General features: G+C 41.8%; 1 protein-coding gene across 1 annotated transcript in view; it reads left to right on the top strand.

Annotated features, from left to right (window-relative positions):
• The first annotated feature begins 3,043 nt into the window (after nt 1–3,043).
• Nucleotides 3,044–15,814, top strand: part of LOC126291514 (ice-structuring glycoprotein-like) — a 153,302-nt gene continuing 140,531 nt past the window's right edge. The window contains exons 1-3 of the mRNA XM_049985019.1: nt 3,044–3,149; nt 4,805–4,951; nt 6,857–7,173. Coding sequence (XP_049840976.1) covers nt 3,135–3,149; nt 4,805–4,951; nt 6,857–7,173 — 479 coding nt within the window. The 5' untranslated portion in view covers nt 3,044–3,134. The remainder of the gene's footprint in view (nt 3,150–4,804; nt 4,952–6,856; nt 7,174–15,814) is intronic.

The following is a 15,814-nucleotide window of genomic DNA, read 5'->3' as shown; positions in this document are numbered from 1 at the left end:
AACTTATTTATTCTGGTAACCGGTTTCGAGCACGCCAGTGGTCATCTTCAGACCAAAGTGCTGTATGAGCAAGATCCTGCTTCTGGTGGTAAATCACAATTTACCACCAGAATGAGGTTCTTGCTCATACAACATTTTGGTCTGAAGATGACCACATGCGTACTCGAAACCGGTTATCAGAATAAATGAATTTATGGTCAAGACTGGTTTTAATAGTAACTATTAGTAATAACATTGATCACTGTCGGCTCCCACGTTGTATTCAAAAGTTATTAATATCAATATACGTTTCACTGGCAGTAAACAACTGGCGGACTTCCACCTGTGACCATACTATGGCCTACGTAGAATTCTGAATTCTAATTGATGGTCTTTTAATCATCATTGTTAGAGTTGCAATTTAAGCACACAAGGAAAGATGTTTCCTGTGTCACAATCGTGAACCCACCTTTGACATCTAGCGCACTGGCGTTATTCTTGATTTGGTTTTGCTTGGTTATATCATTTGAAGTACAAATACAAAGGCAGTTTTCATTATTTTCATCAGACTGCTGCTGGTTGTAAGAGAAAAGAAAAAAAAAAACTGAATGTCACATTTATTGAGACGGCGGTGCTAGCTAACAGACACTTTGGAAGGACTAGTTTGTGAAAGGAGATGGAGAGCAACGAGATACATGACGGTGTACGACAAAAGGGGAAACGGAAAATATATGTTTCTGCAGAGGGTGGCAGAAGACAGGAGACCATAGAGCCTTTGGGCCATAGAGCCTTTGGGCAGATCACTAATAATGACAACAGAAGGAGGTCGATCGAAATTTTTCTTTGTTCATGCTGTTACCAATAATTTCCCCTTATCGGTCCGTGTTCTTATAAAACTTGATTCTTATGTTTCAGATTTATCAGAGTGAAATAAGTTTTTTTAGCAATTTCTTTTTTATATTCGTCTACATCTACCTACATGTACATGGATACTCTACAAATCACATTTAAATGCCTGGCAGAGGGTTTATCGAACCACCTTCACAAGTCAGAATTATTCCAACTACGTAGAGCGCGCGAAAAGAACGATCACCTATATTTTTCCGCACGAGATCTGATTTCCCTTATTTTATAGTGGTCATCGTTTTTCCCTATGTAGGTCGGTGTCAACAAAATATTTTCGCATTCTAACGAGAAAGAAGGTGATTGGAATTTCGTGAGAAGATTCCGTCGCAACGAAAACCGCGTTTCTTCTAATGATGTCCAGCTAAAATCCTGTATGATTTCTATGACACTGTCTCTCATATTTCGTTATAATAGTAGTGTAGGCAGTCTCCTTAGTAGGTCTGTTACATTTTCTATGTGTCCTGCCAATAAAACGCGGTCTTTTTTTACCCTTCCCCACAATATTTTCTGTGTTTTCTCCCAATTTAAGTTGTTCGTAATTCTAACACCTAGGCGTTTAGTTGAATTTACGGCTTTTAGATTACACTGATTTATCGTGTAACCGAAGTTTAACAAATTCCGTTTAGCACTCATGTGGATGACCTCACACTTTTCGTTATTTAGGGTCAACTACCACTTTTCGCATCATTCAGATATTTTCTTTTAATCGCTTTAAAACTCGTTTTAATCCTGTGACAACTTTATTAGTGGATAAACGACAGCGTCATCTGCAAACAACCTAAGACGGCTGCTCAGATTGTCTCCCAAATCCTTTATATAGATACGGAACAGCAAAGGGCCCATAACAATACCCTGGATGACGCCAGAAATCACTTCAGTTTTGCTCGATGACTTTCCGTCAACTACTACGAACTGCGACCTCTTTGACAGGAAGTAACAAATCCAGTCACATAACTGAGACGATATTCCATAAGCACACAATTTCACTACGAGCCGCTTGTGTGGTACAGTGTCAAAAGCCTTCCGGAAATCCAGCAATACGGAATCGATCTGAAATTCCTCGGCAATAGAACTACCCTATGTCTTCAGCTTTTTGGACTACGCTACCAATTGCCAATGTTCTGAAGCTTCCTTGACTGTTATGAGGGCTAATTTCCTGTTTACACTGTGCAATATAGTGCATAGAAGTGAGCCAACAGGGCGGCATAAACGTGTCCCGTCGCGAATTTTGAATTAGTTACGGTTGTAACTTTTAAGCGTTCACGTTATAAAAAATGTGAGTTTTAAAGCAGAATCATCTACTGTAAACGAACATACATTTGTCTGTTCTCAGTTGTAAAAGACATGTTCCCAAGGAATTTTCGATATTTGAGACAGCAAAACTTGCTCACCTTGCACACATACACAAAAAGTTTTCGTAAACACGAACACACAGCTGGTGCCGCGATGTTCATGTGAGTCCTCATCAGATGACAGTATTAATCTTCCATCGCTAATTTGTCGAAGATTGACATGTTGGGACCGTGGATGTAATACTATAAGGTATACAACAACCCGCCATATCGTTAGCGCCGTAGCAAAAATGGTTCCAAGGAAAGTGCTTTTCGTAAACGTGTCCATGCGTATAAGTTCCACCGTCTCCCACACTTCCTCTAAAACAGGAGAATCCCATCCAGAATGGCTGACTAACTTGTTTATTAACCCTTATGATATGCTTTTCAGCGCCGTGGATGCATATTTCTACGTCCTCCGTATTGGTCAAACGATATTGCATCACTTTACACTGCACAGCGTTTGCCACTTCAACAAATCATGTATTTGCCGTCGGATATTACAGTCAAAACGCTGTCATCCACTTCGTCTGCAATAAGGGAAACCACCCGTCCAGATGGCGTGACCTTGTGGCCGTATTAACTCGGCACCGTGCTGTGTCGTCCAACGGCAAAAGTGCCCACCGGCCATAACTCGTGCTCCCTTGCCGTCAGGGAAGAGTGTTTGTGTGTGTGTGTGTGTGTGTAAAGGTGCGCTAAACGTCCGCGGAGCGGCGCTGGTGGGCGGCAGATTTCCGCTACGGACGACCACGTGGTCCCGGGGCCAGGATTCCTGTATAACCCGTCGCCGGGGCGACAAAGAGAAAGAGAAAGGAAGGGGCGGAGTATAAAAGGACCCGCCGCGAGCCGCTCAGCTACATCAGTCCCGCAGGGCAGCAGTGATCCGTACGCCAACCACCCAGCCAACAACCATCAACCATGAAGGCCGCTCTCGTAAGTACACGACTACTCGCTTCAACAGACGGTCGCTTCCGTCTGGTACACAAGTACTGTTTCACGTGTCTATACGTGAGCTTCATTTTTGAGGGGCACATTTGCGCTGTCGTTGCATAGGGTACTGCAGACTGTTTACAAAATTCTAAACATACGAAACAGGTTCTTAGATATATAGAAGGCCCGAGGATTTAAAGTAGTAGAACCGGGTACTTTGGTCTGTACGACAAATGCTCATAGTAAACGAAAGTCTCATCAGGAGAGGCCCAGGGAAGTGTGATAGGACCGCTCATCTTATCAGTTTCGGAACCTGTACACAACAGAATAGAGATAAACATAAACTTCATTTCCACCCTTGCTCATGAAAACCACACAATGATTGTCGTACACCGAAACCTTCAGAGGTGGTGGTCCAGATTGCTGTACACACCGGTACCCCTAATACCCAATAGCACGTCCTCTTGCATTGATCCATGCCTGTATTCGTCGTGGGGTGTCTACTTTTATAGATGACAATCGCCCAGGATTTTCTTGTGAGGTCAAAGCCAGTCAGTTTTTCAGAGATATGTAGGAATTTCTTTATAGCTGAAATTTCAGTATCTTCCCAGACATCCATCGAATGCTGAACAATATAAAATTTGTTAGATTTTATGCTCATAGAATCCGCAGATGGTGGTTTTATAGAGCGGAATCGTTTAAAATTTTAGTAATCTGAGAACGAATGAACAGGAAATTTGCTTTGAATTTTGTTTTCAATTTCCAATAAGTGCTTGCTGTTTTCGCAGTTTGGTTGAGGTATGTGGCATAGAAAATTTAGAAATTTGTGGTAAGGTGTAATGGGATGAATCTGCTGAAGTCATCGGTATGTGACTTAGGAATGGCAGGCAGAAGGTAGGAGTGTTCCTAATCTCGCCTATCTATTTTCTTGGTGAGAGGACTGTTATGGCAGAAGGGGCAGCAGTATTCTGCTGATGAAGAAACCAAAGATATTGTTCATAATGTAGATGCTGTGGAGTGTCATGTGGAGTCACATAAATTCTGTATGATGTACAGAGCTTTGGATTTGTCTCTGTCAGGTGCTCCTTACAGCCAAACTCCCTTTTTTTCTTTTTTTTGATTAAGGTGACAATGATGAAGGGAACCTTATGGAGCCCAACATTCAAATAATGAAGGGTATTCTGAACTCCACATATGCAAGTGTATGCTTCAGATGAAAGCTGTCTTAGTTGAACTGGAATTGAGGTTCTATTTATGGAAATAGTCATCCATGCTAAACAAATTATTTGTTAGAACATGTTTTCTTAATTTCTGTCGCAGGCGTATCAACGATAAACATGATAAAAAGCAGAGGAGCCAAGATAGAGCCTTGTGGAAGACCAATATTGAGTTTCTTTTGCATGATGTCCTTACCATTAGAGCTCTGAATGAATGTGAATTCTTGTTTAAATTGTTCTGTTGAGGTGCAACTGAACAGAAGAAAGAGTAGAGTTTGAATTTAATGTCATTTACACGAACTTACTTTGAGTCCAGTCTGAAGCTGGACGTGGCCACTATATAAGATTGCGTTCGCGCACTGTGCTCACCCTAGCTATAAGTCGACTGTTGATTATTTAACGCACGTAATGACCGGAGGTTGCCATTATTTTCTGCTGCAGGTGATCCTTTTCGCCGTCGCCGTGTGCGCCCAGGCTGTTGAAAACAAGGAGGCGACCGCAGAAAAGAAGCAAGAGAAGAGGGGACTGCTGGGTCTGGGATACGGTGGCTACGCAGCTGCTCCGGCCTACGCATACGGAGCTCACTCGGTGAGTACGGCGAACACTGACCGAAAATCTGGCGTGTCAAAATGTCACGCACCACTTTACTAGTCCCAATAAATACTTGAATAATACAGCCAAATTCCAATTATCTCTGTCATTTTAGAATTGAAATCTTCCTCTCCTACATACAATCGGACGCATATACCATATTTTCGAACCATAGATCCATTACAGTCACAATACATTGAAGGTATTCCGTATTTTCTGAAACTATTGTCTGATTCTGTTTTCCTTCCCCAACTCTTTGTCTCGTATTCTTATCGTACTCTTTCCCTCCCCTTCCTTTCTCATTACGCTTTACTTCACTTTTAATTCTCTTTTCCTTCTCCTCTAGCACATTTGCATACTATTTTCACTCCATTTCCCTACCCTTGTTGTTCTCGGTTCCTTGTATTTTCTTCTATTTTAAATTGAATAAACTTACGCTTCTCACCATTCTCACAACCGCCTTGTAATTATGAGTTCGATCACGATATTTCACTAACGTCTCTGTGAGTAAAAAAAATGTTTCCAACTTCCAGCTGATAACAGTTGTATATACAAGAATAAAACACGTCGATATGCGTCCAGAAAAACTGTATTTCCATGTTCGAGACCAGTTTATTCAAATTTTCAGAGTGCATTAATAATGGGAATACGGAGGAAGATTGTATGTATCAGCGCAGCACGTAATATTCTTCCTTACTCAAAATATTCAAAATGTCTTTCTTCTGTGTTGATACATGCATCTGATCATCATTTAATTGAGTAACGGATGCGCTCATATAAACCTGGTATTTATAAAACGAAATGCTGCCAGTGGGCACTGACACACATCCATTGGGAAAGTCGAAAAATTGTGCTGGACCGTATATGGCTTCAGGATGAAGAATTTTGTCTGTTCTTTCAGACATGTCCGAAAGAATAGACACCTTACATTATGACTGGTTTTACAGACATCCATAAAAAGGCAATAAATGAACTCTACATCCTGTACCGTAAGTATATGAGAGCTTTCAAGTGCCCCAAACAGTAAAAGTCTAGAGCATTTAGGTCTGGAAAGCATGCAGAGTTTGGAACACATATACCTCTTACTCCCTGTCTATCGTGGAGCCACTTACATAGAAGCTGACAGTCATTAACATAATTCTATGATTCACTATCTCCAGCTCCAATTGTAGGGGGAACATCTCATCACCGAAAATTATTATATACCAGTATGTAATGAAATTTCATGAATAGTAGTAGAAAATGAGCTGTAATAGGGAAATAGAGTGAGTCCAGACCTATACTCGGATACAGATAATTTCGGACTAACTGAAACTCTTAGCTCCACTTTGCCAGCTCACGCCAGACTGCCACCTGTAAACCTGACCTTGGCAAAGGTGTTTGCTAAAGATCAATATGTCAGCATGACTAGGTTATCATGTTGACAATCCTTTTCTTTACTAACTCTCAACAAAAATCTCAGCTTTCAATGTAACCTACACGTCTAACTATGGAACTGGTTAGTCAGGCACCACAACTTACGTACCAAAAAAAGTTATATGTATATTAACAGCGTTTCGCGCTCCTTCTGTTTACCAGCTTATGACATCATATACTACATCATTATGACTTCAAAAAACGAAGGTGACGTCTACTATTGGTAGATTCAAATGGCCCACAATTTTCTTTCTCTCTCTGTTACTAGTATCTCCCGAAAGTAACGTAGTACTATTGGATGCTATTTAAATCAATAGTTAACTCTGAATTATAAATTTCTACTTGTTTCTCATATCACATCAGCGTAGCTACGAAAGGCTGACAAATACGTAATTACTCGTCAATATCTCAGCTACTCATTCATATCATAGACCCATTTTCCATACAGAGAATCATTGTGTATGTACAATTTTTTTGTTTCCTCAGATTGGCTACGCCGCCCCTGCCGTCAGCTACGCCGCCCCCTCAGTGAGCTACGCCGCCCCCTCCGTCAGCTACGCCGCCCCCGCCGTCAGCTACGCCGCCGCCGCACCTGCCTACACCGCATACACGGCCGCCGCCCCCGCAGTTAGCTACGCCGCACCCGCCGTCAGCTACGCCGCCCCCGCCGTCTCCTACGCGGCCCCCGCCATCGCAAGAGTAGCCGCCGCCCCCGCTGTGTCCTACGCGGCTGCCCCCGCTGTGTCCTACCATGCTGCTGCCCCCGCCATCTCTTACGCGGCACCTTCCTACTCCTACGCTAGGTGAGTAGTTTTCAGTCAGGAAGCTAATGGGAGGGAACGTTTGGTCTGAGTAGTCTTCAGGCCGAGTGAAGTATTGTTTTTATGATATCAAGTCAGTGGCATGTTTACGTAACAGTTCCGGAAATTTCTAGCTATGATCACTGATAGTCTGTGTCATTTTCATATGTCACGTAGCAAAGGTCTTCTTGTGAAATATAGGTTATTTGTGCCCCACACTGAGATTCCTTTTTTTCGAGGAGGGAGCGGGGAGAGAACATCTGGTATCATTAGCACCACAATTATAACTAAAAATGGACCATTCTGTAGGTAAAGCATTCTGTTGCTATTGAAGTTGGCTGTCACACACACTAATGAGACAATACCTTATGCCCACACCCCACCGTGAGGTTGAATGCCTCCTGGTGTATGTTTCAGGCACGTGAGGCAGCAAGGACAGAATATAAAAGGGACAGAAACGAATTGGCAGCCACTATGACAAAAACAGGGGCCGCAAATGTGGAAATCAACTAATATAAGCGGTTTTGACAAAGGGTACACTGTTGTCGCACTGCGACTGGGAAAGATAGTCTCTGAAACGGCGAAGCTGGTTGTCTGTTGCCGTACTACTGGCGGGAGCATCCAGGGACGGTGATTGAAGGACAGTGAAATAACGATAAGGCTGTATGGTACTGGACGGCCACAGCTCGTCACAAAATTTAGAGGTCCGATCCCCCACTGTGTAATCCAGGACTGGCAGCAAACTGTAGCAGATCTGACAACCGAGTACTATGCTGGTCGAGGCACAAGTGTTTTGGAACACATCTTTCAAAAGCCATTCTTGAACAGTGAGTTCCACATCAAACGACGCTTCCTTGTTTGTGTGTGGACCCGACGACGTAGTCAGTTATGAGTGCAGTGGGTACACCACCATTGAGTTTTGACTGTGCATGGATACAAACGTGTCGCCTGTCAAATGAATAGGATTTCTTGTTGGGTCCTTACACGCCGTCATCCAGCCGAATTGCTGCTCGAGACATGAATCACACACAGATGCAGGCCAGGGAGGGCAGAATTGTGCTACAGTTGTTTCTGGGGCTCACATTAATGTCTTGGCCATCAAATGTAACTCTTCTATACCCATTATAAAACATATCATGCACTGCACGTCTATAAGGCACCATCCTGTTAGTTGCGGGAATCGCTTGTTCTGTGCCTAGACATCTGGTGCCACATACTTCTGTAATCCTGTGAAGGGCTTGTAGTATCCATTCCAAGCAGAATCTCTATTTTTCCGTGTGCAAAAACCCGATATTAAACAGGTGTTTAGAATGTTTTGGATCATCGGTGTAGCAGTAAGCTTGGGATGCTAGTGAATAAGCAACCAACGTAGTACAGGGTAAAATGATCAGGTATGAGACTTTTTAGAGGCCGTTGAGTGAGAGTTCTAGGACAGTTTACTGTTGTGATTTGTTCTAGCCATAGTTTTGGGTGATTCTCTTCCATCTCCTCCAATGCTTTACTCGCTGCACGGTTTTCCTATGAGTGGAACTTATGAAAATTCAAATCGGAAGCATGGAGCTATGTGGAGGCGTGGCAGAGTGACAGAAAAGAGACACCGTGAGTCAGCGTGCTCGTAATGGCACCGTTAGTGAAGTGTCCAGATTTGATGGTGTATCAACGAAGTGTGCCTAGCGTGTCTACAAGAAATGGTGTGCCACCTGCAGCCATTTAATGCGGCATAAGAGGAGTGGTCTTAAAAGTGCATTACCCAACAGGAACCACTGACGAGCAAAACGCCTTGTCGATTGGAATTTCAATTCCTAATGCAGTTCAACCAGTTTCAGAGCAAACATTTCGAAGGGAACTGAATACCATGGGTATTATGAGTCGGGTATCTCGCGTAAGGCCGTATCTGTTAGTGGTACGAAAAAAGTACGAACACCTTCAGTGGGCCAAATAACACGAAAACTGGACACATGCTTATCTGAGGTGTGTAGTGTAGTCCGATGTGTAGTGTTCTTACTTTCTTTCTAACGCGGCGGACCGATTGCCCGACAGCCCAATGAGACGTTTAACCCACAGTATGCAGAGAGCGTAATTCTGTCTGGAACACATTCTGTGATGTTTTGGAATTCACTGATTCAGGTCGCACACAACACGTACCGAGATTAATTTTCAGTATTTTCAGTGACCAAATGGTGCCCTTTCATGTACACATTAATCACGAGTACTCTTCTGTCTTCCAACATGTCAACAGCCTTGTTCACAGAGATGGTTCAGATGGCTCTAAGCAATATAGGACTTAAGATCTGAGGTCATCAGTCCCCTAGACTTAGAACTACTTCCTAACTAAGACATCATACACTTCCATGCCTGAGGCAGGATTCGAACCTGCGACCGTAGCAGTAGCGCGGTTCCGGACTGAAGCGCCTAGAACCTCTCGGCCACAGCGGCCTGCTAACAGAGATGAGTTGCATATATACAATGTTGTTCCATTGAAGATTCAGGCAACTTGTAGCACCCAGTCGCTAAGAACACATTTGTGACTACAGAAAAATTATAGGATTTATTACACAGAAAGAGCTCCACAGACTGAGAAGGTCAGTAATTTGTTGGTCTACGTCTAGCCCTTATGCTTGGCATTGATTCATAGAATTATTGGATTCCACCGGAGGGATATTGTGCCAAATTATATTCGGCTGCTGCGATAGATTTTCAAAGCCCTGAAATGCTGGGTGGCTTGCCCATGATGCTCCAGACATTCTCAGTTGGGGAGAGAACCGGTGACCTTGCTAGCCAAGGTGGTGCTGATCAGCACGAAGAGAAGCTGTAGACTCTCTCGACGTGTGAGGGCTGGCATTACCTACTGAAATGTAAACACAGGTAGTCCTACCAACAAGAGCAACGAAACAGGGTGTCGAACATCGTCGACGTACCGCTGTAAGCATGCCAAAGGCGTCCGTCTAGGAAAATAAATGCCATCCCATACAATCCTGTTGTCGGACCATATGGCGAGTGAGAGATTGGTATCCCAACGCTATCCAGGGTCGTCTCTAGACATGTCTTCGGCCTGGAATCTCAACTACTGCGATAGAATTGTCTTCATTGACTGGTCCATCTTCATACTGAGCCACGAAGGCCACGAAAGAGGTGTTTAGAAATGCTCCAGACAGCACTGGGATATCAACCTGACTGTAACATACCATGCTGCCGGACAACCAGGTGTGATGGTCTGGGGTGCCGTTTTCCTACTAGGATCCCTTTGGTTGTCATCCACGGCGCCCTTGCAGCATAGTGGTACGTCGAAGATATTCTACACCCCGTTTTTCTCCTTCTTTGCAAGACATCCTGGGCTTACATTTCAATAAAATAATGCCCACCCACACACGGGAAGAGTTTCTACTGTTTCTGTTCGTGCTTGCAAAATTCTACCGTGGCCAGCATGGTCGTCGGATCTCCCTGCAACTGAGAACGTTTGCAGTATTACGGTCTGGTCCCTTCAACCGTTTCGGATTTTGAGGAGCTAGCGAGCCAATTGGATAGAATTTGGCACGATATCCTTCAGGAGGACATCCAAGTCTGTCAATTATCGTCAAACCGAATAACTGTTCCCAGAAGGGCCTGAAATGGACCAACATATTACCCACTTTCCTAATTGTGAAGCTCTTTCTCGAGAATAAATACCCAAGTTTTCTGACATTGCAATCATTTTTTTTGTCAGTTCACGTACAGCACTTACACCTATTCAAGTCCTATTCGGTTAAGTTCTTCACGGTGCGTCTTTTTTTTTCTTTTTTCTTTTGAGTGTGTTTGGAACAGCAGATGATAAATATGTCAGTCATTACGAAGCATAGTTACCGATCAGTTCGTGCATCTGGATATGACAATCCTTGGCTAACTTGAGGACTCTCTGCTACGCCGATTTGAAGCCGTTATCGAGGCTGGAGGCAGTTTCACACTGTATTAGCGTCATAGCTCCTGGGGCGTGATCAACGTTACTCCGCTGCGCTTATTGTTTATTCAGCAGTTTTGCTTAAATACTGAAGCACACCATAGGAACTTATTGTAACATTTATTGTCATTGTGCAAAAAGATAACGCTGATATGAAAATGTGAAGTATTCCTTTTTTTTTAAAATATTTTGATCTTTCACTGTGCCACGTTCGTAATGAGGGGAGATTTACACAGAAGCATATAACAATAGGACAAGTAGTTGAAGTATGAGTGACGACTTTGTGTTTCTCTTTTCACAGGTACGCTGCCCCCTCTCTCTCCTACGCAGCTCCCGCCATCTCCAAGTACGCCCTCCACTAAGTGACTGCTTAGTTTGAGAGGTACGTAGCAGAAGAAACCACTTTTAATGTGTTAATCTCAAAGTGACACCACAGAGCGAAATTATTACCAGTCCATTGGGTGATTAATTTTTCAAGGGTTCGTTAGATATGAAAGAGGCGCAAGTTGAACGTAACTTTAACTAAGTGTAGGCAGCTTAAGGGAGACTAAAATTAATCAGTTTAGTGTCCTGTTTTGCGGATCCGCTGACGTACAATACTCAGTCATTTAGTACAAGTTTGTCTTTGCTTTCAAGTCCTGTCTTTGCACAGCTTTATCCTTTTCTGGCTCATTTTAATCTGTTTCCATGTTAATTCATTACTTAGTTCCGCCTAAAAATATGAAACCTATCCTCTAATGAACTATTGCCAATTTTGCTATTTACAAGTATTCTGCAGTTTCCTGTTTCCTTCTGAATCAGTTTCATGCTTATTTAGCCATTTTAATCGAATTTGCTGTGTAATTTATTGATTAATTGTGCTAAAAACGTACAGCGAAATTTGCCGATATCACCCTCACCCGTTTAATGAATTTCAATACGTCTTATTATTGAAATTTTATGTGATTAATTAAGAATTATATGTATAATTACTGGCGAAATGAAGAAAATTTGTGTAAAGTTATGACTTGTCAATTTACATTTGAAGCTTCAGTTTCTATCTGACTTACAGACTAAATAGAATAAAAATCTGGTTTTATTCTGTTCACAGGTTGCGGTCTTGCCACTAATAACACCAAGCATCTTTTCTACATCTTCAAGTCAGTGACCGTCGATTGTTTCCTGTACATTCTATTCATTATATTTGCGTAAATAAAGACCGCTTATATACAAAAACATTAGTGCTCTTTTAACCACCAAAATCATTGCTTCCATACTATGGTGAGGTTTCCTCACACGTCGAATAATATCCGTCCCACTTGCAAATCCATGTTTTCCTATCGAAACTAATGACCACACAATTCAAGATTTTCTCGTATTTCTACTCGCTAACACCAATGTGTGACCATATACTTCATAGGTATTCTGTGATGTTGCTAAAGACGTAGAAAAGACGATTTTGCACCTGCGCATCATGGGATAGTGTATGATATACACGAAATACAAAAAAAAGTCAACAAATTTTAAAGGTTTAGGATGAGAGCTGATCGTGGAAGAAGTCAGATAAACAGAATTTTTATTCTATAAACAAATTATTTTATTTCGTAAGGGCAGTACTGCTCAAAAGGACACAGCTGCAAAATATAATGGACGAGAGACTTAACAAAAGATTGAAGAAATTAATCATCTTCTAGAGTTACACTTAAAAGAATTTCTAACATCGGTTGAGCGGAGGCAGTTTAAAATCAAAAAGAGGCGATAGACGGTAGTTACATCTTTCATAAGGCAATGCCCATTAAACGTAGCAATGAATAACACCTACAAAATATTTAAGATACGTAAAATGGTAATTTCAGATTACACACAGAACATGTAAAATAACAAAGTTCAAGAGCTGTCAAAAAATATTTACGACAATCTGTAATTATTCAATAAAAGATATTGCCTTCAGGAAATACACAAAGCAGAAAATAACCAACATAATATTCGAATAAGAAATATACTCAAGAGTAGGCTCGCATTTAAGGAGTTAGGTATTTTAACTGCACCATCAGAGTACATATATTTGTTAATGAAATTTGTTACAAATAATCCATCTCAATTAACCAAGAACAGTGATGTTCATTCGTAAAACGCCAGAGGGAAAAATGATCATTCCTATCTGTTGTTGAAGCTATCACTTGCTCAAAAAGGAGAACATTATTCATCAACAAATTTCTTTGATCCTTTGCCCAACAACATAAAGTGTCTGGCAGGTAGATGATCAAGTTTTAAATCTAGCCGAAAACCATTTCGTTTGGACAACTCCTTCTACTCCATGGACGAGTTTCTGTTTCATAAATGGTTAAAAATAATTGTACCTCTAAATGTAGTTGCCTGTGTAGAACTAAAAATTTCAGTAATATTAATATTAGCACTACTCATGCGTGTATATATATCTTTTTATCTGACTTGATCGACATAAACTAGATAAAATAATCTGGAAAATGATCTACAGAACATGACATAACTAAAACTAAACTAAAACTGAGCTACTAAGATAATTAAGGTCAGATACTTTTGCTGTTAGTGAAAAATCTAGTCTTGGAAACGAACGATTTAACCCCCTGACGTATTCTGCCCAGTTTCACTCTTTAATGTCTCATGGAACCATTTTCCGGTGAAAATCACAAAAGCGAACAGTAAGGACAATATGTGCTTTTCAGAGCCGGTCGTCATGAAGGGGTCTCTTCGTGTTGGACATTTTAACTGCACCGTGGTAAGACATATTCGATAATAAGATTCGTCATCAATAACCCATGAAAATGTTAGAAGAAGAGTAATGTCAATAAGTGAAACACTAGACTGAAAAATGACCTTTCTTTACATATTATTAAATCCGTTATTGGCTCAGAAAGGAGTCCGATATAGAGAAACAAAAATGACTGATCATTTGTCTAGTTCGTCTCACCAAACTTGTCCATGTAATGTGAGCAAATCGCTGAAGGCGATCTGCCATCAAATTTGCACGTTAAAGTGCTCTACTACGAACTCAAACTCTGGACCCTCTGCAGAGGAGAGCTGTTTTCGAAGGTTGCCGTTCTGTTTTCGACGTTCCAGTCTAATTTCCAGTTCCGAACTCAACGCCTAGTGATGTCCCAAAATTAAGTGTCTTTCTTTAGAAGTTAGGAGGAATGCTGTGTTTCTCGCCAAGAGAATTCCGTCTAACGATTATGAAGATGTTACACGTGCTCTACGAATGGCGTAGTGGTTTTGTCGTTAAAAATCTCCCACCAGACTCTTGTAAAATGTCGGATCTAATCAATTACTTTTCCATCTCCTGTTCTCGAAAAAAAAGTTCTTGAACCCTAAGTCATGTCGATGGCACAATACAGACACTACCCAATGGTCTTTTTAGCTGTTTATACATCTTCCACTGGCAGTGGAAAAATAATACAGAGAAAAAAAGTAACTTCGCTCCCTGGTGCCAACCTGTTAACCACGTACAACCTACTATTCCTTGGTTCTGTTTCTATGTGTTTTAGAATGGGTAGGAGATGTGTACTGTGCAGAACGTTCTTTTGAAACAGTCCTTACTTCGACCCCCTGCTTCGCCGCTTTTCTTGCTGCAGAGCTGAAGGTTTCCGTGGATCATCTCTTATAGGACACAGGCTGTAAAAAGCATATTTCCTCTTCTTGACCTCCAATTTTTAATGTGTTTTCGGTCCTGGTTCATAACGTTCCAGAGCCCCTGGCTGTAGCATGTAGTCACCGACGTGCGTGTGTGCGGGCTTCCGCTTTCCTACGGAAAACGCGTATGGCACCATCAGCTTTGATCTGATTTGCCACCTCAGTATATCTCAGAACACGTTGTCCCTTATCTGCGGCGGTCGTATTCGCTTGCATTTCACCCTGTATGTCCTGCCTCAACACAGCTTGAAATTTCTTCGAAAAATAACAGGAAGAACCGGGTTAGCGCAGTAATGAAAATGAAATATAGTGACACCTAAAAACCACTTTTGTGGATTTATCTAACACAAAAAATGTGTTTGCATAGCTGCATAAGTTTTGTGTTAAATTGTATCTACACATCAAACCAAATGTAAAGTGACCGCCGGCCGGGGTGGCCGAGTGGTTCTAGGCGCTACAGTCTGAAACCGCGCGACCGCTACGGTCGCAGGTTCGAATCATGTCTCGGGCATGGATGTGTGTAATGTCCTTACGTTAGTTAGGTTTAAGAAGTTCTACGTTCTAGGGCCTGGTGACCTTAGAAGGTAAGTCCCATAGTGCTCAGAGCCACTTGAACCATTTTGAAAAGTGACCGCCTGAAACAGCTTGAATCTTTCCACCTACACTAGTGAAATCGTGAAATGTATACAGAATTTGAGATAAAGCTTATAGTAAGAGGGCCGTGAATTTCTGTGCTTTTAGTCGCATGTAAACAAATTAGCGGGATTCACATTCTTGTTAATGAAGCCAATATTCCCGAACTAGAAATCAAGGTATCAGCATCAGTGCATAGTGACGGCGAAAACTTTTTGCACAGTAATTTTCACTGATTTTCTCTGATTGTGAAACAGTCCTAGGAGAAATTCACATGAGTGCTGAGAACATTCAATAAAAGAAAAACAGACGTAAGAGGTAGTTAGGATGTTAAAGGATAGATCGCAACACTTATCGGTACTGCTTTTTCTTCTATTTGTCCCTGTCACTAGTAATGAGGAAATAATAGGTACTGTTTCCTTACGTTTT

Source organism: Schistocerca gregaria, chromosome 9 (genome assembly GCF_023897955.1).
Source record: "Schistocerca gregaria isolate iqSchGreg1 chromosome 9, iqSchGreg1.2, whole genome shotgun sequence".
Lineage (NCBI taxonomy): Eukaryota > Metazoa > Arthropoda > Insecta > Orthoptera > Acrididae > Schistocerca > Schistocerca gregaria.
This window is presented reverse-complemented; position numbering and strand designations above follow the sequence as displayed.